The 23,573-nt window shown below is 38.5% G+C and overlaps 1 protein-coding gene across 12 annotated transcripts in view; it reads left to right on the top strand.

The window, feature by feature from the left end:
• LOC128620528 (protocadherin gamma-C5-like) overlaps positions 1 to 23,573 on the top strand; it is a 197,290-nt gene that overhangs the window by 12,056 nt on the left and 161,661 nt on the right. For 4 of the 12 annotated variants that reach the window (XM_053645603.1, XM_053645604.1, XM_053645606.1 and 1 more), the window contains exon 1: positions 1,090 to 4,774. The exons of 6 other annotated variants lie outside the window; for them this stretch is intronic. In XM_053645603.1, coding sequence (XP_053501578.1) covers positions 2,240 to 4,774 — 2,535 coding nt within the window. In that variant the 5' untranslated portion in view covers positions 1,090 to 2,239. Of the gene's footprint in view, positions 1 to 1,089; positions 4,775 to 8,084; positions 11,508 to 23,573 lie in introns of those variants that run through there. 2 more of the 12 variants (XM_053645617.1, XM_053645642.1) reach the window with 1 other exon arrangement.

The following is a 23,573-nucleotide window of genomic DNA, read 5'->3' on the forward strand; positions in this document are numbered from 1 at the left end:
GTTTGTAATCAATCAAGACAGTTTAACTTCAAACTGTTGCATCCAGCTAAAATGTGAGATTTGCATATGGATTTTGATGTGAGGGAACAACAGGGGATGGACTTTTTCTGCTGAAAAAAGCAGTATTATCCTTATAGCATTATAATGGCAGTGATTTAAAGTTGAAATGCCTTGATGGTTTCGTGTGGATTACTTGTGGATTGTTGTGATTTTTTTATCAGCTGGTTGAACTTTCATTCTAGTGATTTAATGCTAAATTTCTCCAAATCTGCTCCCATGAAGAAACAAACTCCTCTTTATTTTGGCTGGCCTGAGCTGGAGTACATGCTCAGCAAATTTTCATTGTTGATTGAACTATTGCTTTAAAATCAACATGATTCCCTGACAAATGCTCAGACTACTGTGAGCACAGGTATAGAGGTTAAGAACAGATGGACTTACTAAACATGACTTAAAGAAAGCAGAGTCATCGTCTCCAAGTATGACAGGTAGTCCTCGAAGCACAAGGATTCGGACTTCATTTGGCTGGGCTGACTTTAGGGGTGAAAACATGAAACTCCATTAATGCCATAACCACTCACTATCAATATGTTTGCAGCATTTCTATGAGAATATATGTAAATGTTAATTTAAATTAAGATGATCAAATCATACATAGTAGATTACTGATATGAAAAAATAAGAAATACATTAAATGTTGACACCACCATGTATCAAATGATAATGTTTGAGAAGTTCTCCTCTTTTCTCAGAGTTAAAAATGCACTGCTTATATTTCCACATGTTGTTGTCTCATATCACCTGTAATATAAAAACAATTTAAAATATTAAAGTTAACAAAGTCAAAGCTAAAACATAATAAAGAAAATTACATTATAATTAATTATAATTAAACAACTTTATTCAAAATATGCCTAAACCAGCAAATAAAGGTCTCTGGCTTTAAAAAGTGACAAACATGCTGTAAGGTAGATCAACTTAATTTAGCTATTAAATAACTAGATCGCTCTGTAGTTATTACTGGTGACGAGTGTGAAGATAGACTGTGATTTCACCGACTATAAAACACCACTAATTGTTCTCAGCTATAGCTACTATGTTCTTTCTCAAAACACGCGATTAACCTATGATTAATACTTTACGAAATGTTTGCGGCTCACAGGTCAAAATATGAAAAAAGTTTATTTCTCAATCATACCTTCACAAAATCATGAAAATGTCGTTAATTAATGGCGACATTGGCAAAGTTTGCCCGGGAAAAATACTAGGCCGATAGGTCTCAGCATTAGCTGCCATGTTCTTTCTCACAGAAATACGCGAATAAACTATGATTACGTTTATTAATTTATATGATTAAATATTTCAAATCACATAAATAATCATTTGATATCTCAGTTATCATACCATCACAAAACCATCGTTAAGAATATTGTTAATTAATAGCTACGTTAGCAAAGTTCGACCGGGAAACATTTGTAATTATGGCTGTGTTGTACTTTATTATAAAATGTACCAATAGGAATTTAACAAACATATTTCACTATTAAAAAATCACACAAAATAATTTAATATCAATGTAATAAGTTTACTTACTTAAAATGGCGCACGATGAAAAACTCCCTTCTTTAACTTCACACTGAAACCAGTCTCAGCAACAACCAACAGACGAGACGAAGAGGAACGCCTTTTGTAATTATCTACCGATCAATGCGTTAATTCTCTTGTTGCCAGGCAAAACTCCTTGCATGGTCAGTCACATCAAAGGAAGACCAGCGTGAGCTATTTTAATGAATCATGATTTCATGTTTCATGTTCAACTTCATAACACTTGAAATCTTAAGTTTATGTACTTTGTAGGTTAATAAGTTAGACTAACTTATATTTTTGAGTTATGGGTCCAAAATGCAAGATGTTAAGTAATGTTTAGTCAAGATTACTTGATTGTTTAAGTAAAGACATTAGGGTTTACAGTGTATGGTTAAGTCTGTTTCAGCACCATACACTGGCAGACAGCGTTAACAACGCCTCTGTATAGATAAGTGGAAAATACATTAATCCAATGTATACTGTACACTAAACCACTTTATTTTATTGTGACATTTGCTGCGTTGATGGAACTCGAAACAGGCAATCTGTTTTCGGTTTTGCATAGAAACGACAAAACCGCAGTTTTCCAAATATACACAGAGGGTCGCTCTTTAACAACGAACTAAAATTATCAAAGCTCTCCACCCTTTTCATGATATATTCCAGTTTTCTCCTGACAGCGACCATTGCTGCAGAAGGTTGTCTTTATTGTGTACATTTCATCATAAATTACTTTAATAACTACTCGTTCTTTCATGAAAAGCGGTCTTGTGGACGTTGCAGAATGGAAAGGAAAACGTTTTCAATTTATATGCTATTTATTTTGGCTTGTATTTGTATTTTCATTCGCGCTGTCCGTGGAGATTTGAGCTACACATTTCTGGAAGAAACAAAGCAACAATATGTGATCGGAAAAATAGCAAAGGATCTCGGACTTGATGTGAAACGATTATCTGCTCGTAAAGCTCGAATCGAGACAGAAGGCAGCACTAAACGGTATTGCGACATTAATCTGAGTGGAAATCTGGTCGTGGTGGAAACGATAGACCGAGAGGAGCTTTGTGGGACGAAAATGTCTTGCATTCTTAATTACGAGCTTGTGTTGGAAAATCCTCTTGATGTGCATCGCATTTCACTGCAAATTCAGGATATAAACGACAACGCGCCGAGATTTCCTAATGATCGGATAATGTTTGATATTCAGGAATCAGCTGATAAAGGAGAACGTTTCCCTTTGGATGAAGCTCACGACTCTGACATAGGCCAAAACGCGGTTCAAGGATATTCACTTGAAAGAAATGATCATTTTGTTTTATCGGTTAAAGAAAACGCGGAGGGAGGAAAATACGCTGAACTGGTTTTGGACAAAGAGCTGGATCGGGAACAGACGAAGGAAATAGATTTAATATTTACTGCGACTGATGGAGGCACTCCACAGAGGTCTGGTACTGCAGTTATCCACATCAATGTGCTTGATGCTAATGACAATACCCCGGTTTTTAGTCAGTCTGTGTATAAGGTTACTCTGGCTGAAAACGCACCGTTGGGTGCAGAAGTAGTTACAGTGAGCGCTACAGATGCTGATGAGGGAGTAAACGGAGAGGTCAGTTATGAATTTAGTCGAATATCTGATAAAGCAGCAAAAATATTTTCTATTGACAAGATGACTGGTCAAATCATGGTGACTGGAAACGTAGATTATGAAGAAGAATCTACATATGAACTGAGAATACAGGCAAAAGATGGTCCTGGCTTAGCATCCACTGCCAAAATTATTATAGACATCACTGATGTAAATGACAACGCTCCGAGAATTATTCTTAAATCACTGAATGATCCAATAATTGAGAATGCAATCGTGGGCAGTGAGGTGGCAATTATTAATGTTCAGGATAACGATTCAGGAGATAATAGAAAAGTCAGATGTTCCATTCAGGAAAATGTTCCTTTCAAATTAAACCCATCTATCAAAAACTACTTTTCTTTGGTAACAACAAGCTGGTTAGATAGAGAGACAGAATCATATTACAACATAACTATCACTACTACTGATGGAGGCTCTCCACCTTTATCAACCTCAATGATGATTCATCTTTCTGTATCAGATATTAATGACAACCCTCCTGTATTTGAACAGCAGTCCTACATTGCATATGTGATGGAAAATAACAAACCAGGAATCTCTATTAGTTCTGTTACTGCAAGAGACCCAGACTGGAGACAGAACGGCACAGTACTGTATTCTCTAGTACCCAGTGAGATAAACAGTGTTGCAGTGTCCTCATTATTATCCATTAACTCAGATACAGGAGTGATCCATGCTGTGAGGTCATTTGACTATGAAAAGTTCAGAAACTTTAAAGTCCAGGTTGTAGCCAGAGACAATGGTTCTCCTCCACTCAGCAGCAACGTGACTGTGAGTGTGTTCATATCAGATGAGAATGATAACTCTCCACAGATATTATACCCTGCTCCAGAGGGAAAGTCTTTAATGACTGAGATGGTCCCTAAAGCTGCTCTCTCTGGCTCTCTGGTCTCCAAAGTGATCGCTGTGGACTCTGACTCTGGACAGAACGCATGGCTGTCCTATCAGATTGTCAAATCTACTGATCCGGGACTTTTCATTATCGGTCTCCATAGTGGAGAGATCAGGGTTCAGAGGGACATTACTGAATCTGACAGCATGAAACAGAACCTTGTTATCTCAGTGAAAGATAACGGACAGCCGCCTCTCTCTGCTACCTGTTCTGTATATTTACTGATTTCTGATAATCTTGCTGAAGTTCCAGAACTTAAAGACATGACTTATGAGGGGAGCAATTCCAAACTGACTTTTTATTTGATCATCGCGCTAGTTTCCGTGTCCACCTTCTTTCTGACTTTCATTATTCTGATCCTGGCTGTGAGGTTTTGCCAAAGGAGAAAGCCCAGACTGTTGTTTGATGGAGCAGTCGCCATTCCAAGCACGTATCTCCCTCCTAACTATGCAGAGGTGGATGGAGCTGGAACTCTCCGCAGTTCTTACAATTATGACACATATCTAACAACAGGATCCCGCACCAGTGACTTCAAGTTCATCACGTCTTACAATGACAGCACTCTTACTGCTGGTGGAACTCTGAAAATAGGCCAAAATGGCACTTTAGCTGCAAGTTTGATTACGCTTAACACAGAGGATACACATGAGGTAAGCCATGAACAAGTGTCACATACAATACAATTAATTTCACTCACAGTTAGGACTACATAGACTACATGTGGTAATATCTTCCATTGTTCCCGGATATTTTCTTTTAACATGTAACTTTTTATCGTAGTGTACTCAAATTGTTGCTGTGCGAATTTCATAAGGAAAAATGCTTGAATTTAAACTTTATTTTCATGCCATTGCTGCAATTAATGTCTTTACATATAGAACATTAAATGATATCCTACCTGTGGCTGTACTGGTCGAATCAGTAACATTAAAATAATTTCAAAAACGAAACATCCGACGTTTTAAAAGTCTTGTTTTAGTTACTCAGAATAGTTTGACAAATGTGTGGCATTGCAGTAGGGAAAAACAAACCCAAACTATTTTAATCTTGTGTACTCGAGAGGTTTTGCTAAAACTAAGGCATTATGTTCTTGGCCAGTCATGATTTTTTTTTTTTTTTTTTTTTCAAGATTTCAGTAATTTGATTTAGCCATTTGATTAAAGCAGTACACTTTAATATAATTAATTTATATTTTCCACCACTGTATCACACTGCCTATAAATTATTTAAATAATGATTTTTGTTTTGTTTAAAGTAATAGAAAATTTTGCTCGACATTCAAATATGATACCAGCCACGAACCTTTTCGATACTGCAGAGGACTCTCTAAATTGCAGTTTTCTAAATATACACAGAGGGTCGCTCTATACCAACGAACTAAAATTATCAAAGCTCTCCACCCTTTTCATTAAATATTCCAGCTTTCTCCTGACACAGCGGACCATTGCTTCAGAAGGTTGTCTTTATTGTGCATATTTAATTATAGATTAAAATAATAACTACACGTTTTTGCACCAGAAGAGGTCTTGTGGACGTTGCAGAATGGAAAGGAAAACGTTTTCCTTTTCGACACCAGGTATTCTGGCTTGTATTTTTATTTTCATTCGCGCTGTCCGAGGAGATTTGAGCTACACAATCCCGGAAGAAACGAAGCAACAGTATGTGATCGCAAATATAGCAAAGGATCTCGGACTTGATGTGAGACGATTATCTGCTCGTAAAGCTCGAATCGAGACAGAAGGCAGCACTAAATGGTATTGCGAGATTAATCTGAGTAGTGGGAATCTGGTCGTGGTGGAAACAATAGACCGAGAAAAGCTTTGTGGGTCGAAAATGTCTTGCATCCTTAATTACGAGCTTGTGTTGGAAAATCCTCTTGATGTGCATCGTATTTCACTGCAAATTCAGGATATAAACGATCACGCGCCGAGATTTCCTAATGATCGGATAAATTTTAACATAATGGAATCAGCTGATAAAGGAGAACGTTTCCCATTGGATGAAGCTCACGACTCTGATATAGGACAAAACGCGGTTCAAGGATATTCACTTGAAAGAAATGATCATTTTGTTTTGTCGGTTAAAGAAAACGCGGAGGGAGGAAAATACGCTGAACTGGTTTTGGACAAAGAGCTGGATCGTGAACAGACGAAGGAAATAGATTTAATATTTACTGCGACTGATGGAGGCACTCCACAGAGGTCTGGTACTGCAGTTATCCACATCAATGTGCTTGATTCTAATGACAATACCCCGGTTTTTAGTCAGTCTGTGTATAAGGTTACTCTGGCTGAAAACGCAGCGTTGGGTGCAGAAGTAGTTACAGTGAGCGCTACAGACGCTGATGAGGGAGTAAACGGAGAGGTCAGTTATGAATTTAGTCGAATATCTGATACAGCAGCAAAATTATTTTCTATTGACAAGAGAACTGGACATATTAAGGTAAATGGAATTATTGATTATGAAGAGGAAACGTTATACGAAATGAGAGTCCAGGCCAAAGATGGTTCTGGCTTAGCATCCACTGCCAAAATTATTATAGATGTCAGTGATGTAAATGACAATGCTCCGAGAATTATTCTTAAATCACTAAATGATCCCATTCCTGAAAATTGTATGATAGAAACTGAGGTGGCAATTATTAATGTTCAGGATAACGATTCAGGAGATAATAGAAAAGTCAGATGCTCCATTCAAGAAAATGTTTCCTTTAAATTAAACCCATCTATCAAAAACTACTTCTCTCTGGTAACTGCCAGCTTCTTGGATAGAGAGAGAGAATCAGATTATAACATAACTATCACTGCTACTGATGGAGGCTCTCCACCTTTATCAACATCAATGACGATTCATCTATCTGTATCAGATATCAATGACAATCCTCCTGTATTTGAACAGCAATCCTACACTGCATATGTGATGGAAAATAACAAACCAGGAACCTCTATTAGTTCTGTTACTGCAAGAGACCCAGATTGGAGACAGAACGGTACAGTACTGTATTCTCTGGAACCCAGTGAGATAAACGGTGTTGCAGTGTCCTCATTTTTATCCATTAACTCAGACACAGGAGTGATCCAAGCTGTGAGGTCATTTGACTATGAAAAGTTCAGAAACTTTAAAGTCCTGGTTGTAGCCAGAGACAATGGTTCTCCCCCACTCAGCAGCAACGTGACTGTGAGTGTGTTCATATCAGATGAGAATGATAACTCTCCACAGATATTATACCCTGCTCCAGAGGGAAAGTCTTTAATGACTGAGATGGTCCCTAAAGCTGCTCTCTCTGGCTCTCTGGTCTCCAAAGTGATTGCTGTGGACTCTGACTCCGGACAGAATGCATGGCTGTCCTATCAGATAGTCAAATCTAGTGATCCGGGACTTTTCACTATTGGTCTTCATACTGGAGAGATCAGGGCTCAGAGGGACATTACTGAATCTGACAGCATGAAACAGAACCTTGTTATCTCAGTGAAAGATAACGGACAGCCACCTCTCTCTGCTACCTGTTCTGTATATTTACTGATTTCTGATAATCTTGCTGAAGTTCCAGAACTTAAAGACATGACTTATGAGGAGAGCAATTCCAAACTGACTTTTTATTTGATCATCGCGCTAGTTTCCGTGTCCACCTTCTTTCTGACTTTCATTATTCTGATCTTGGCTGTGAGGTTTTGCCACAGGAGAAAGCCCAGACTGTTATTTGATGGAGCAGTCGCCATTCCAAGCGCGTATCTCCCTCCCAACTATACAGAGGTGGAGGGAGCTGGTACTCTCCGCAGTTCTTACAATTATGACACGTATCTAACAACAGGATCCCGCACCAGTGACTTCAAGTTCATCGCCTCTTACAATGACAGCACTCTTACTTCTGGTGGAACTCTGAAAATGGGCCAGAATGACACTTTAGGTGCAAACCTGATTTCACTTAATAATACAGGAGAGGGAGATGAGGTAAGAAAATATGTCTTCTTTTTGTAGCAGGCTTACATGAATGTTTGTGTGCTGTGATGATCCTTTGTGATCTGCAATTTTTATTTGTCGTGGAAGGTGTTATAAGAACGACAGCACCTCTCTGTTTTTTAAAAAGCAGTTATGTATGCAGAGGAAAATGTATGGGGCCTGTGCTGCTGTTTGTCTCAAAAAAGGAAAACCTTCAGAGCAGAATGCTCCTCCTAATTTCAGATTTGACCTTGTGTTTTAATGCTGCTAAAATATCAGCTCTACGGTGCTGGATGGGTTTTTTAAAACTTACATTTCTTATTTTTTTAAATTTTGGTTAATTAATTCAATTATTTGCTTTTTTTTAATAAAATTCATGCTCCTCACGCTAATAACAACTTCCCAACTTTTGCCGTGAGATACCTATATGATTCATGTTAATGAAAACTGTTTTGGTAACAATACCAATGACTAGTTGAGGATCACGTGCCATATATTTATACATTACTGATTTCATAGGAATTAAGTAGCATTGTTCGTGTTTCGTTAGTTATCACTGGTGCACCACATTAATTATCGAATTAGATTTGATTATTCTTAAAAGCAAGAATACTTGTGTGTAATTTGCACCAGGCTGTTTTCAGAACCACAGCTGTGGACAGCTCTCTGTAGCGGATTGAGTGTTTGCCTTTTAAGACGTAAGAAACAATGCACCAGTTTAGTCTGGGCGATTTTTCCTGTATCTCGAAACACTTCCTGTGAAGCTTGAGTCATATCATGAGTCAATAAAATTGCAATATTTGCAAAATGCTCAGAGTGTCGCTCTTCACTTGCAGGAGACACGCTGAAGCCCTCACCGCCCTTCTTTTAAATATTTAATCAGAGCTCGGTCTGGAGGTAAGAACCATTAGCCTTCTGCAATAGACGCATCGCGCATTCTTACAAATGATTTCCAGCATTCGAATCTCTATTTGAACAGTTTATATTTTGACATTTTTGAATAAGTACGTCGTGACGATGTCATCTACCGCTACAGTTCTGAAGTCTAGAGCATTTTCCTATGTAATATTAGGATTTTTCTCAAGTCTCTTCTTCAATCAGAGCACCGTTTGTGGAGATTTGAGCTACACAGTACAGGAGGAAATTAAACATCGGTATGTTATTGGAAACGTAGCAAAGGATCTCGGATTGGATTCATTAAAATTAAAAACGCGAAAAGCCCGAATTGAAACAGAGGATAGCAGCAAGCGGTATGTGGATATTAATTTTAATACCGGAGAATTGATCGTTTCAGAGACAATAGACCGGGAAAAGCTTTGTGGTTCGAGACTAAACTGCATCCTGAATTATGAACTCGTCTTAGAAAATCCACTGGAACTACATCGCATTTCTCTGAATATTCAGGATATTAATGACAATGCGCCAAAATTTCTTAATGAGCGCATAAACCTAGAAATCCAAGAGTCCGCTATAAAAGGGCAGCGCTTCCATTTGGATGAAGCTCACGATTCTGATATCGGACAAAACGGAGTTAACGCCTATTCGATAGAAAAAAACGCCCATTTTGTTTTGTCTGTGGAAGGAAACACCGAGAGGGGTAAATACGCAGAACTGGTGTTGGAGAAAGAGCTGGATCGCGAACAACATAAGGATATTGACTTGATTCTTACCGCAGCGGATGGCGGGATTCCTCAGAGATCAGGGACTGCTATTATACACATCACTGTGCTAGATGCTAATGATAATGTTCCGGTGTTCAGTCAGCCTGTATATAAAGTCGTTTTAGCTGAAAACGCACTGATAGGAACAGAAGTCGTTACTGTGAGCGCAGAAGATGCAGATGAAGGAGCAAACGGTGCAGTCACTTATGAATTCAGTCGGATTGCTGATAACGCAGCACAGTTATTTACTATTGATAAACTCACTGGACAAATTAAGGTAAATGGAGATATCGACTATGAAGAGGAAAAGTATTACGATATAAGAGTCCAGGCTAAAGATGGTCAAGGCTTAGCATCGACTGCAAGTGTTATTATAGATATTTCTGATGTAAATGACAATGCTCCTAAAATTATTATTAAATCTCTAAATAATCCTCTACCTGAGAATGTTATTGTAGGCACTGAGGTGGCCATAATTAATGTTCAGGATAAAGATTCAGGAGATAATCGACAGATCCGATGTTCAATACATGAAAACGTTCCTTTTAAATTAAATAAGTCTATTAAGAATTATTTCACTTTGCTAACAAGTAGCACTTTGGACAGAGAGAAGGAAGCAGATTATAACATAACCATCACTGCTACTGATGGAGGCTCTCCAACTTTATCAACATCCATGACAATTCATTTATCTTTGTCAGATATGAACGACAATCCTCCTGTGTTTGAACAGCAATCCTACGCTGCATATGTAACTGAAAATAACAAACCAGGAATCTCTATTAGTTCTGTTACTGCAAGAGACCCAGACTGGAGGCAGAACGGTACAGTACTGTATTCACTGGTGACCAGTGAGATAAACGGTGTTGCAGTGTCCTCATTTGTATCCATTAACTCAGATACAGGAGTGATCCATGCTGTGAAGTCATTTGACTACGAAAAGTTCAGAAACTTTAAAGTCCTGGTTGTAGCCAGAGACAATGGTTCTCCTCCACTCAGCAGCAACGTGACTGTGAGTGTGTTCATATCAGATGAGAATGATAACTCTCCACAGATATTATACCCTGCTCCAGAGGGAAAGACTTTAATGACTGAGATGGTCCCTAAAGCTGCTCTTTCTGGCTCTTTGGTCTCCAAAGTGATCGCTGTGGATGCTGACTCTGGACAGAACGCGTGGCTGTCCTATCAGATTGTCAAATCTACTGATCCGGGACTTTTCACTATAGGTCTCCATAGTGGAGAGATCAGGGCTCAGCGGGACATTACTGAATCTGACAGCATGAAACAGAACCTTGTTATCTCAGTGAAAGATAACGGACAGCCTTCTCTCTCTGCTACCTGTTCTGTATATTTACTGATTTCTGATAATCTTGCTGAAGTTCCAGAACTTAAAGACATGACTTATGAGGAGAGCAATTCCAAACTGACTTTTTATTTGATCATCGCGCTAGTTTCCGTGTCCACTTTCTTTCTGACTTTCATTATTGTGATCCTGGCTGTGAGGTTTTGCCACAGGAGAAAGCCCGGACTGTTGTTTGATGGAGCAGTCGCCATTCCCAGCGCGTATCTCCCTCCCACCTATGCAGATGTGGAGGAAGCTGGAACTCTCCGCAGTTCTTATAATTATGACACATATCTAACAACAGGATCCCGCACCAGTGACTTCAAGTTCATCACGTCTTACAATGACAGCACTCTTACTGCTGGTGGAACTCTGAAAACGGGCCAGAATGGCACCTTAGCTGCGAGCTTAATTACACTTAACACCGAGGATGCACATGGGGTAAGTTAGGAACAAGCGTCACATACAATACAATTAATTTCATGTACGTTTACGACCAGATAGACTGCATGTGGTGATATTTTCCATCTACATGTTAGCAGACACTGCAAACGGTCCCGGATTTTTCCTTTTAACATAAGAAAAATAAGTGTACTCACTTTTAGTCTACTCAAACTGTTTCTGTGCGAACTTCATGAGGAAAAATGCTTGAATTTAACTTTTGTTTACATGCCATTGCTGCAATTAATGTTTTTACCTACAGAACATTCAATTATATGGTGCCTGTAGCAGTACTGCTCGAAGCGGTAACATTTGAATAATTTAAAACAAAAAATCCGAGGTTCTTAAATTAATGTTTTTTTATTCACTGAGAATATTGTGACTAAATGTGTAGTAGTGCAGTCGGAAAAAAAGTATTTTTCCGAGTATTTTATCCCTGTGTACTAGAGATAATTTGCTCAAACTAAAGCTTTGCGTTCACTGCCAGTGATTCTTTTTCAACATTTCAGTCACTTGGATTAGCCATTTTATTTGAGCAGTATATTTTATATTTTTTTCTCTTTTCCCCAAAGAATCTTATTGCCTATTAATCTCTTTATTTATTTTCTTATTAATTAATTAATTAATTAAAAAAAGTAAGAGAAATCTGTGCTATTCAGTAAAATATGTTACTAGCCACGAATGTTTTCGGTTTTGCATAGAAACGACAAAACTGCAGTTTTGTAACTATACTCAGAGGGTCGCTCTTTACCAACGAACTAAAATTATCAAAGCTCTCCACCCTTTTCATTAAATATCCCAGCTTTCTCCTGTCACCGAAGACCATTCCTGCAGAAGGTTGACTTCATTGTGGACATTTCATCATAAATTACTTTAATAACTACTCGTTCTTGCACAAAAAGAGGTCTTGTGGACGTTGCAGAATGGAAAGGAAAAGGTTTTCCTTTTATATACTATTTATTTTGGTTTGTATTTTTATTTTCATTCGCGCTGTCCGTGGAGATTTGAGCTACACATTTCTGGAAGAAACAAAGCAACAATATGTGATCGGAAATATAGCAAAGGATCTCGGACTTGATGTGAAACGATTATCTGCTCGTAAAGCTCGAATCGAGACAGAAGGCAGCACTAAACGGTATTGCGACATTAATCTGAGTAGTGGAAATCTGGTAGTGGTGGAAACAATAGACCGAGAAAAGGTTTGTGGGTCGAAAATGTCTTGCATTCTTAATTACGAGCTTGTGCTGGAAAATCATCTTGATGTGCATCGCATTTCACTTCAGATTCAGGATATAAACGACAACGCGCCGAGATTTCCTAATGATCGGATAAATTTCGATATCCGGGAATCAGCTGTTAAAGGAGAACGTTTCCCTTTGGATGAAGCTCACGACTCTGATATAGGACAAAACGCGGTTCAAAGATATTCACTTGAAAGGAATGATCATTTTGTTTTGTCGGTTAAAGAAAACGCGGAGGGAGGAAAATACGCTGAACTGGTTTTGGACAAAGAGCTGGATCGGGAACAGACGAAGGAAATAGATTTAATATTTACTGCGACTGATGGAGGCACTCCACAGAGGTCTGGTACTGCAGTTATCCACATCAATGTGCTTGATTCTAATGACAATACCCCGGTTTTTAGTCAGTCTGTGTATAAGGTTACTCTGGCTGAAAACGCACCGTTGGGTGCAGAAGTAGTTACAGTGAGCGCTACAGACGCTGATGAAGGAGTAAACGGGGAGGTCAGTTATGAATTTAGTCGAATATCTGATACAGCAGCAAAATTATTTTCTATTGACAAGACAACTGGTCAAATTAAGGTACATGGAAATATTGATTATGAAGAGGAAACGTCATATGAAATGAGAGTGCAGGCAAAAGATGGTCCTGGCTTAGCATCCACTGCCAAAATTATTATAGATATCATTGATGTAAATGACAATGCTCCAAGAATAATTCTTAAATCACTGAATGATCCAATAATTGAGAATGCAATTGTTGGCACTGAGGTGGCCATTATTAATGTTCAGGATAATGATTCAGGAGATAATAGAAAAGTCAGATGTTCCATTCAGGAAAATGTTCCTTTCAAATTAAACCCATCTATCAAAAACTACTTTTCTTTGGTAACAACAAGCTGGTTAGATAGAGAGACAGAATCATATTACAACATAACTATCACTACTACTGATGGAGGCTCTCCACCTTTATCAACCTCAATGATGATTCATCTTTCTGTATCAGATATTAATGACAACCCTCCTGTATTTGAACAGCAGTCCTACATTGCATATGTGATGGAAAATAACAAACCAGGAATCTCTATTAGTTCTGTTACTGCAAGAGACCCAGACTGGAGACAGAACGGCACAGTACTGTATTCTCTAGTACCCAGTGAGATAAACAGTGTTGCAGTGTCCTCATTATTATCCATTAACTCAGATACAGGAGTGATCCATGCTGTGAGGTCATTTGACTATGAAAAGTTCAGAAACTTTAAAGTCCAGGTTGTAGCCAGAGACAATGGTTCTCCTCCACTCAGCAGCAACGTGACTGTGAGTGTGTTCATATCAGATGAGAATGATAACTCTCCACAGATATTATACCCTGCTCCAGAGGGAAAGTCTTTAATGACTGAGATGGTCCCTAAAGCTGCTCTCTCTGGCTCTCTGGTCTCCAAAGTGATCGCTGTGGACTCTGACTCTGGACAGAACGCATGGCTGTCCTATCAGATTGTCAAATCTACTGATCCGGGACTTTTCACTATCGGTCTCCATAGTGGAGAGATCAGGGCTCAGAGGGACATTACTGAATCTGACAACATGAAACAGAACCTTGTTATCTCAGTGAAAGATAACGGACAGCCACCTCTCTCTGCTACCTGTTCTGTATATTTACTGATTTCTGATAATCTTGCTGAAGTTCCAGAACTTAAAGACATGACTTATGAGGAGAGCAATTCCAAACTGACCTTTTATTTGATCATCGCGCTAGTTTCCGTGTCCACCTTCTTTCTGACTTTCATTATTCTGATCCTGGCTGTGAGGTTTTGTCACAGCAGAAAGCCCAGACTGTTGTTTGATGGAGCAGTCGCCATTCCCAGCGCGTATCTCCCTCCCAACTATGCAGAAGTGGAGGGAGCTGGAACTCTCCGCAGTACTTACAATTATGACACGTATCTAACAACAGGATCACGCACCAGTGACTTCAAATTCATCACGTCTTACAATGACAGCACACTTTCTGCTGGTGAAACTCTGAAAATGGCCCAAAATGACACTTTAGCTACAAACCTGATTTCACTTAACAATACAGGAGAGGGACATGAGGTAAGACAATGTAGTATTTTCTTTCTTCCATGCTCCTTCTGATTTGATCACAATTCGAATTTAACCAAGTGCAAATTTTCTTTCACTTGAGAAGACATGATGCAATAGTCAACAATCAGTTACTTTTTTCTGACCATATTTTCTCTTATTCTGTCTTCAAACTCTTCAACCAGACATAAATATCTATGTCTTATTTATAATATATACATATATATATATATATATATATATATATATATATATATATATATATATATATATATATATATATATATATATATATATATATATAGCCTGCTGATGTAGGTTTTGGAAAATAGAAATAACTTTAGTTGTTGTGAGGTTGGATGTTTATTTCTGACATACCTTCTTTTAAAAATTTTTATGGATTTTGACACTGAATATCATCATCTTTAGTGCATTTTTTACCCCAAAGCAGCCACCTTCTATAATATTTCTTAAATTACAAATTCTTTCTAAGGAGACTTTCCCAACAATAAATTTAATCTTTTTATTCATGCAATGAAGACTCCCCAATTTCCTCACAAGCTTTTCAGAACAGGAGACCTCTAGTGTTGGTTATATTTAATTCTAAGTATTGTAAGTGTTGTTTCTGTGTTATAGGCTGGTCCTGACTGTTATAGGTATATACCAGTACTAATTTACCAGTTCTGTACTGAGATTCATCGGTCATTGGAGGTCTGTTTTCTTTGGAATTCAGCACAACAAAATGTTTGTACTACTCACACTGGGTCATGGAGTTTTTGTGGTTATTGTTGTGTAGTCAGACATGGCCTACAGCACATGATCAAGACAGTTCCATGGCACTTGGCTGTATATTCAAAGTGTTCGGCACCACAATATCCAATGGCCCACTCATTAAACAATGAATAATTGCTCCATGTTGCATAGTGCTAATTTTTTGTACCCTTTTTGAGGTGATAGGCCTCTTATATCCACTGGCAGACACAAACAGATAGCATGACAGTGATAAGAAAATTATATTTCTGCTGTGGGATATATAAAATGATAGATATTTATTAAACTGCTGTCATAATAATATGTATTATCTGTAAACATTGCTGCACATGTAGTTGGGGGTCTGAATAAGTGATGTTTTTGATTCGCTGTGAGATCTCTATGTTAGTTTGTCTTGATTCATCATTGTTTCAACGTGCAAATCCATAAACAATTCATCAGTATTTATAATTATCACTGAGCAAGTCAGGTTTCAGTTTCTGACTGAGATTCCCTAAGATTATATATATGCTTAACCTGAATCTTTTGGAATTTGGGTTGTTGACAATTATTGACAGAGGTTTTATAAATGTAGTTAATGTTTGGTCTTGATTTTACTGATTAGCAGGTGCACGCATTGCATTTATGTAACCAGAACCTTTTTTTAAATAGTAGATGTACAAATATGATGCCAAACTGGGAGCTCACCATGGTTTTAGAATATAAGGAGTCATATTATCTATTCTGCTATCATGCATATGTTGTGCAATTGGATGAGAACAATGTTACGTAGTCTAAAGAGCAAAACAAATTCAAATAATCTACAATAGTATAAAAGCGCAATAACTTTATTAAACAAAGAACCAGGACAATAATTCAAATTACACGCCATAAACCTCTCAGTTTCATTCTCCTGCCTCACTTCTACTAGTACAGTGTTAAATGAATCAATTTGGATTAATCCTATGTGATAAGAATCTGTATTGTTTTCTTTTCGCTCAGTCACTAACCCTGAAACAACCAATCAAAAATAAAGTGTTTTGCAATGCAGTGACATTTAAATAAGGTTATTTCACTAATAATGTTTGATGTTATATAACGATCCTGTTTGATATAAATAAAGAGCATATAACCATTTGGATGTCGTGAGAGAAGGAACCGAGGTACTGCTCACCAAAGTGAGCAGATGTTCGATTCAGCACCGTTTACGTGGACAGCGCTAATACAACGCAGACAATACATTGCTTGAATTTTGCTACGTAAATATTATCGGCTGCTTTTATTTTTACTTGAAATCACCCTCCACTGAAAAATAAAATTAAAAACGGACATATTCTATATGCGTGTATGGATGCTTCGTTGTTTAAGACACTCCCTAATTCATACCTGCAGTAAAAGCAAAATGCTCAGAGTGTCGCTATAGACCAACACTTGCACGTACTACTAAACCCTGAATGGTAAGCTGCAGTCAGCAATAACGGGAAGATCTCTTCCCAGAATGTTGTAGTCAAGCTTGTTTCTCTACGCGCTGTTGCTTTTAAAGGAACATTTATAAATTCTGTAAATGTAAAGTTAGCTGGAAATACCCGAGTGAGGAATTTCAGCTCTTCAAATATGGGATGCAGGATGCTTTCAGTCCCGTTGTCTTCTCTACTCATGGCGCTCCTTTCCGTTCTTTTACCTGCCGCCCACGGAGACCTGAGCTACACAGTTCCAGAGGAAACGAAGGCGCAGTATGTGATTGGAAATATTGCAAAGGATCTAGTAATAGATCTTACAAAATTAAAAACGCGAAAGGCCCGAGTTGAAACAGAGGATAGTGGCAAGCGGTATGTAGATATTAATTTTAATACTGGAGAATTGATCGTTTCAGAGACAATAGACCGGGAAAAGCTTTGTGGTTCGAGACTAAACTGCATCCTGAATTATGAACTGGTCTTAGAAAATCCGCTAGAACTACATCGTATTTCTCTGAATATTCAGGATATTAATGACAATGCGCCAAAATTTATTAAGGAGCGAATTAACTTTGAAATCCGCGAGTCCGCTGATAAAGGACAGCGCTTCCGTTTGGATGAAGCTCACGATTCTGATATCGGACAAAACGGAGTTAACGCCTATTCGCTTGAGAAGAACGACCATTTTGTTTTGTCTGTACAAGAAAATAAAAACGGACGGAAATATGCAGAGCTTGTGTTGGAGAAAGAGCTTGATCGCGAACACCAGAAAGATATTGACTTGATTCTTACCGCAGTGGATGGCGGGATTCCTCAGAGATCAGGGACTGCTGTTATACACGTCACTGTGCTAGATGCGAATGATAATGTTCCGGTGTTCAGTCAGCCTGTATATAAAGTCGTTTTAGCTGAAAACGCACCGATAGGAACAGAAGTCGTGACTGTGAGCGCAGAAGATGCAGATGAAGGAGCAAACGGTGCAGTCACTTATGAATTCAGTCACATTCCGGATAACGCAGCACAGTTATTTACTATTCATGAGCTTAGTGGGCAAATTAAGGTAAATGGAGATATCGACTATGAAGAGGAAAAATATTATGAAATCGGAGTCCAGGCTAAAGATGGTCAAGGGTTAGCATCGACTGCAAGTGTTATTATAGATATTACTGATGTAAATGATAATGCTCCCAAAATTATTCTTAAATCTCTAAATAATCCTCTACCTGAGAATGTTATTGTAGGCACTGAGGTGGCCATAATTAATGTTCAGGATAAAGATTCAGGAGACAATCGGCAGATACGTTGTTCAATTCAGGGAAGTGTTCCTTTCAAATTAAACCCATCTATCAAAAACTACTTTTCTTTGGTAACCTTGAGCTTGTTAGATAGAGAGACAGACTCAGATTATAACATAACCATCACTGCTACTGATGGAGGCTCTCCACCTTTATCAACCTCAATGACGATTCATCTATCTGTATCAGATATCAATGACAATCCTCCTGTATTTGAACAGCAATCCTACACTGCATATGTGATGGAAAATAACAAACCAGGAAACTCTGTTACTTCTGTTACTGCAAGAGACCCAGACTGGAGGCAGAACGGTACAGTGCTGTATTCTCTGGTATCCAGTGAGATAAACGGTGTTACAGTGTTCTCATTATTATCCATTAACTCAGATACAGGAGTGATCCATGCTGTGAAGTCATTTGACTATGAAAAGTTCAGAAACTTTAAAGTCCTGGTTGTAGCCAGAGACAATGGTTCTCCTCCACTCAGCAGCAACGTGACTGTGAATGTGTTCATATCAGATGAGAATGATAACTCTCCACAGATATTATACCCTGCTCCAGAAGGAAAGTCTTTAATGACTGAGATGGTCCCTAAAGCTGCTCTCTCTGGCTCTCTGGTCTCCAAAGTGATCGCTGTGGATGCGGACTCTGGACAGAATGCGTGGCTGTCCTATCAGATTGTCAAATCTACTGATCTGGGACTTTTCACTATTGGTCTTCATAGTGGAGAGATCAGGGCTCAGAGGGACATTACTGAATCTGACAGCATGAAACAGAACCTTGTTATCTCAGTGAAAGATAACGGACAGCCACCTCTCTCTGCTACCTGTTCTGTATATTTACTGATTTCTGATAATCTTGCTGAAGTTCCAGAACTTAAAGACATGACTTATGAGGAGAGCAATTCCAAACTGACTTTTTATTTGATCATCGCGCTAGTTTCCGTGTCCACCTTCTTTCTGACTTTCATTATTGTGATCCTGGCTGTGAGGTTTTGCAACAGGAGAAAGCCCAGACTGTTGTTTGATGGAGCAGTCGCCATTCCCAGCGCGTATCTCCCTCCTAACTATGCAGAGGTGGAGGGAGCTGGAACTCTCCACAGTTCTTACAATTATGACACGTATCTAACAACAGGATCCCACACCAGTGACTTCAAATTCATCACCTCTTACAATGACAGCACTCTTACTGATGGTGGAACACTTAAGAAGATCCAAAATGAGACATTAGCTGCGAGCTTAATTACCCTTAACAATTCGGGAGAGGGAGATGAGGTAAGAATGTTTGCCTTTCCTTTGGGTAGTTAATTTTACCAATATAATTCCATTGGACATTCTTTGAAACTGCTTCACCTAAGTACATTTTTGTACAAGGTGGGATGGAATGGCACTTATTATTTACAGTGGGGAAGTCTCTGTTTTCAGTATGTATAGGTTTGTTGGAATGTTTTTGTTGATTTTTGTTGAAATTCTATCTAATTTCATCCACATTTTGAGTCATCTCAGTGTAATTTTCGTTGATCTGCTAAGGTGTGATGAGAATGACAATTACTGTCTGTCTTTTATAAAACTCTTGTCTACACTGAGGACAAAAGTACGCTTCTGCTGTTTTTATAACCCAAGATCATTTTACTTGTTGCTGTCAAAAGTCATCCCTTCCATTCTGATCAGCCTGCAGTTAAAATTTATCAGAGGAATTGAGCTTTCAAGGTGTAGGTTTTTAAAAATATATATTTACAGAGAAACACTGCTTTAGCGAGTATTCATAAATATTACTGAAAGTATAATAATTTCAGTTAATTAATCTGTTTTTACAATGTCACACACTTTCATCTAATCAAACGATTAAAATTCCAACGCGTTAGAGGATAATGTTATCACGCTAAATGATTCGTCACCCTTGGCTTGTCTTTCTCCACTTGATGGTGCAATTAACTGTCATTTATTCTAACCAATATGGTGTATGCAGTATAGTTATGTTTTTAAATGAGTATTTTATGATTTGTTGTATTGTGTAGGAAGTTTTTCTAATTAAATGTGGGAATTGACGTTTGGGATTTTTGAGTGCCTTTGCTTTAAATAATGTCTGTAATTATAGAATGGCAACCACGTGACCATTGATGATACATTCCATAAACAGAATTTATTATTTTTTTTTATTAGGGTACCTTTGTTATTATTATTATTATTATTATTATTATTATTATTATTATTATTATTATTATTGTAAATAAAAACGTGTCTTTTTTTTCCACGACTGTGGCAGTTCCGTATAAATACTCTTAGCGTCGCTATTTATCAGCTTTCTGCATTAAAATCTCAACCCGCCCTTTAATGCAAAAAAAGAAAAGAAAAAAAAAAGAAGAAAAAGACTGATGCGTTTATCAGTGCTTAAACACATCTGTGTAAGAAGCTGAGACGCAAATTGCTGGCGATCTTGAACAAAAAAACTAGGACATTATATCTTCTTGGGATAGTATTTTGTACGGAAAATGAGGATGATAAGAGAATGGATTATCTGGCTTCCTTTCTTTGCTTTGCTTTTTGTGCCCCATTTCACTAATGGCGATTTGAGCTATTCACTTCCCGAAGAGATGAAACGAGGCCATGTTTTCGGAAATGTAGCTAAGGATCTCGGACTCGATGCTAAAAGCCTTGTTGCTAGAAATGCGCGTTTGGATGCTGATGGTGTCAGTAGACGTTTTACTGAGCTCGACCTGAGGACCGGAGCTCTCATTGTGTCGGAGCCCGCGGACAGAGAGGAGCTTTGCGGCTTGCGGACAGCGTGTCTTCTCAAATACGAGCTGGTGCTTGAGAGGCCATTAGAGCTGCACAGCGTTGTTGTTAATATTGAGGATATAAATGATAACGAGCCACAGTTTTCCACTGAAAAAATTAAACTCGAAATCCAAGAATCTGCAGTTAAAGGAACATCGTATTTCTTAGGTGAAGCCCACGATGACGATTTAGGACAAAACGCAGTACAAGGATATTCACTTCAAAATAACGGACATTTTTCCTTACATGTTCGGACTAACTCCGATGGAGGAAAATACGCCGAATTGGTACTTGATAAAGAACTGGATCGAGAGAAAGAACAGGAGGTTACGCTATTCCTGACTGCTAATGATGGTGGGAATCCAGCAAGGGCGGGCACTGTGGTTATACATGTTACTGTGCTGGATGCTAATGATAATTCTCCTGTGTTCAGTCAGCCTGTGTATAAGGTAAAGCTGCCGGAAAATTCTTCTGTAGGCACAGTGGTTGTAAGAGTCAACGCTACTGACGCAGACGAGGGTGCAAATGGAGAAGTAACATACGAGTTTAGTCGACTGCCTGAAAAGGCTTCTAGACTGTTTTCACTAAATAATATTAACGGGGAAATTAAAATAATTGGCTCTGTTGACTTCGAGGAAGAGTCGTACTATGAAATGCGCGTGCAAGCAAAAGACGGCCTGGGTTCAGCCTCTGATGTAAAAGTGGTGATAGAAGTTACTGACGTCAATGATAACAGTCCTGACATAATTATAAAGTCTCTCACCAACCCATTCCCTGAAAATTTAATTCCAGGGACGGAGGTGGGCATTATCAATGTTCAAGATGAAGACTCTGGACAAAATCGTCAGGTCCATTGCTTTATACAAGAAAATGTTCCATTTAAATTAAATCCATCTGTAAAGAATTATTATTCCATAGTGACAACAAGTGAGCTGGACCGTGAACTTGTCGCAGATTTTAATTTAACAATCACTGCAACGGATGAAGGAACCCCGGCTTTGACTTCATCAAAAATTATTCATTTGTCACTTTCTGATGTCAATGACAATTCGCCTGTTTTTGAAACACAGTTGTATAGTGCTCATGTAGCTGAAAATAACAAACCAGGAACCTCTATTACTTCTGTTTCTGCAAGAGACCCAGACTGGAGGCAGAACGGTACAGTACTGTATTCTCTGGTACCCAGTGAGATAAACGGTGTTGCAGTGTCCTCATTATTATCCATTAACTCAGATACAGGAGTGATCCATGCTGTGAGGTCATTTGACTATGAAAAGTTCAGAAACTTTAAAGTCCAGGTTGTAGCCAGAGACAATGGTTCTCCTCCACTCAGCAGCAACGTGACTGTGAGTGTGTTCATATCAGATGAGAATGATAACTCTCCACAGATATTATACCCTGCTCCAGAGGGAAAGTCTTTAATGACTGAGATGGTCCCTAAAGCTGCTCTCTCTGGCTCTCTGGTCTCCAAAGTGATCGCTGTGGACTCTGACTCTGGACAGAACGCATGGCTGTCCTATCAGATTGTCAAATCTACTGATCCGGGACTTTTCTCTATCGGTCTCCATAGTGGAGAGATCAGGGCTCAGAGGGACATTACTGAATCTGACAGCATGAAACAGAACCTTGTTATCTCAGTGAAAGATAACGGACAGCCACCTCTCTCTGCTACCTGTTCTGTATATTTACTGATTTCTGATAATCTTGCTGAAGTTCCAGAACTTAAAGACATGACTTATGAGGAGAGCAATTCCAAACTGACTTTTTATTTGATCATCGCGCTAGTTTCCGTGTCCACCTTCTTTCTGACTTTCATTATTGTGATCCTGGCTGTGAGGTTTTGCCACAGGAGAAAGCCCAGACTGTTGTTTGATGGAGCAGTCGCCATTCCCAGCACGTATCTCCCTCCCAACTATGCAGAGGTGGAGGGAGCTGGAACACTCCGCAGTTCTTACAATTATGACACGTATCTAACAACAGGATCCCGCACCAGTGACTTCAAGTTCATCACGTCTTACAATGACAGCACTCTTACTGCTGGTGGAACACTTAAGAAGGTCCAAAATGAGACTTTAGCTGCAAGCTTGATTTCACTTAACAATACAGGAGAGGGAGAGGAGGTAAGAATGTTTGCCTTTCCATTTGGTGGTGATTTTTTGTGATATAAGTCTATGGGACATTCTTCAAAACTGCTTCAACTAAGTATGTTTTTATGTAGCAGTGTTGGATGGAATGGCAATACGTTTTTATCAGTGGCGAAAAAAAGAACCCTGTTTTTTAAATATTCTTTGATGTAGTAGTGGTTTTTGAAGTTTGCATTTTGAGCCTCATAACCTTGAATTTCAAATGGTTTTGACCATTTGTATTGTAATTTTAAAAAATATTTACATACAACTTGCTCTCTGTAAATATTACTCAAGTATAACAACTTTCCTGAATCTTAAATTTTCCTTGGAGTAAAATTGTA

This window comes from Ictalurus furcatus, chromosome 16 (genome assembly GCF_023375685.1).
Source record: "Ictalurus furcatus strain D&B chromosome 16, Billie_1.0, whole genome shotgun sequence".
Lineage (NCBI taxonomy): Eukaryota > Metazoa > Chordata > Actinopteri > Siluriformes > Ictaluridae > Ictalurus > Ictalurus furcatus.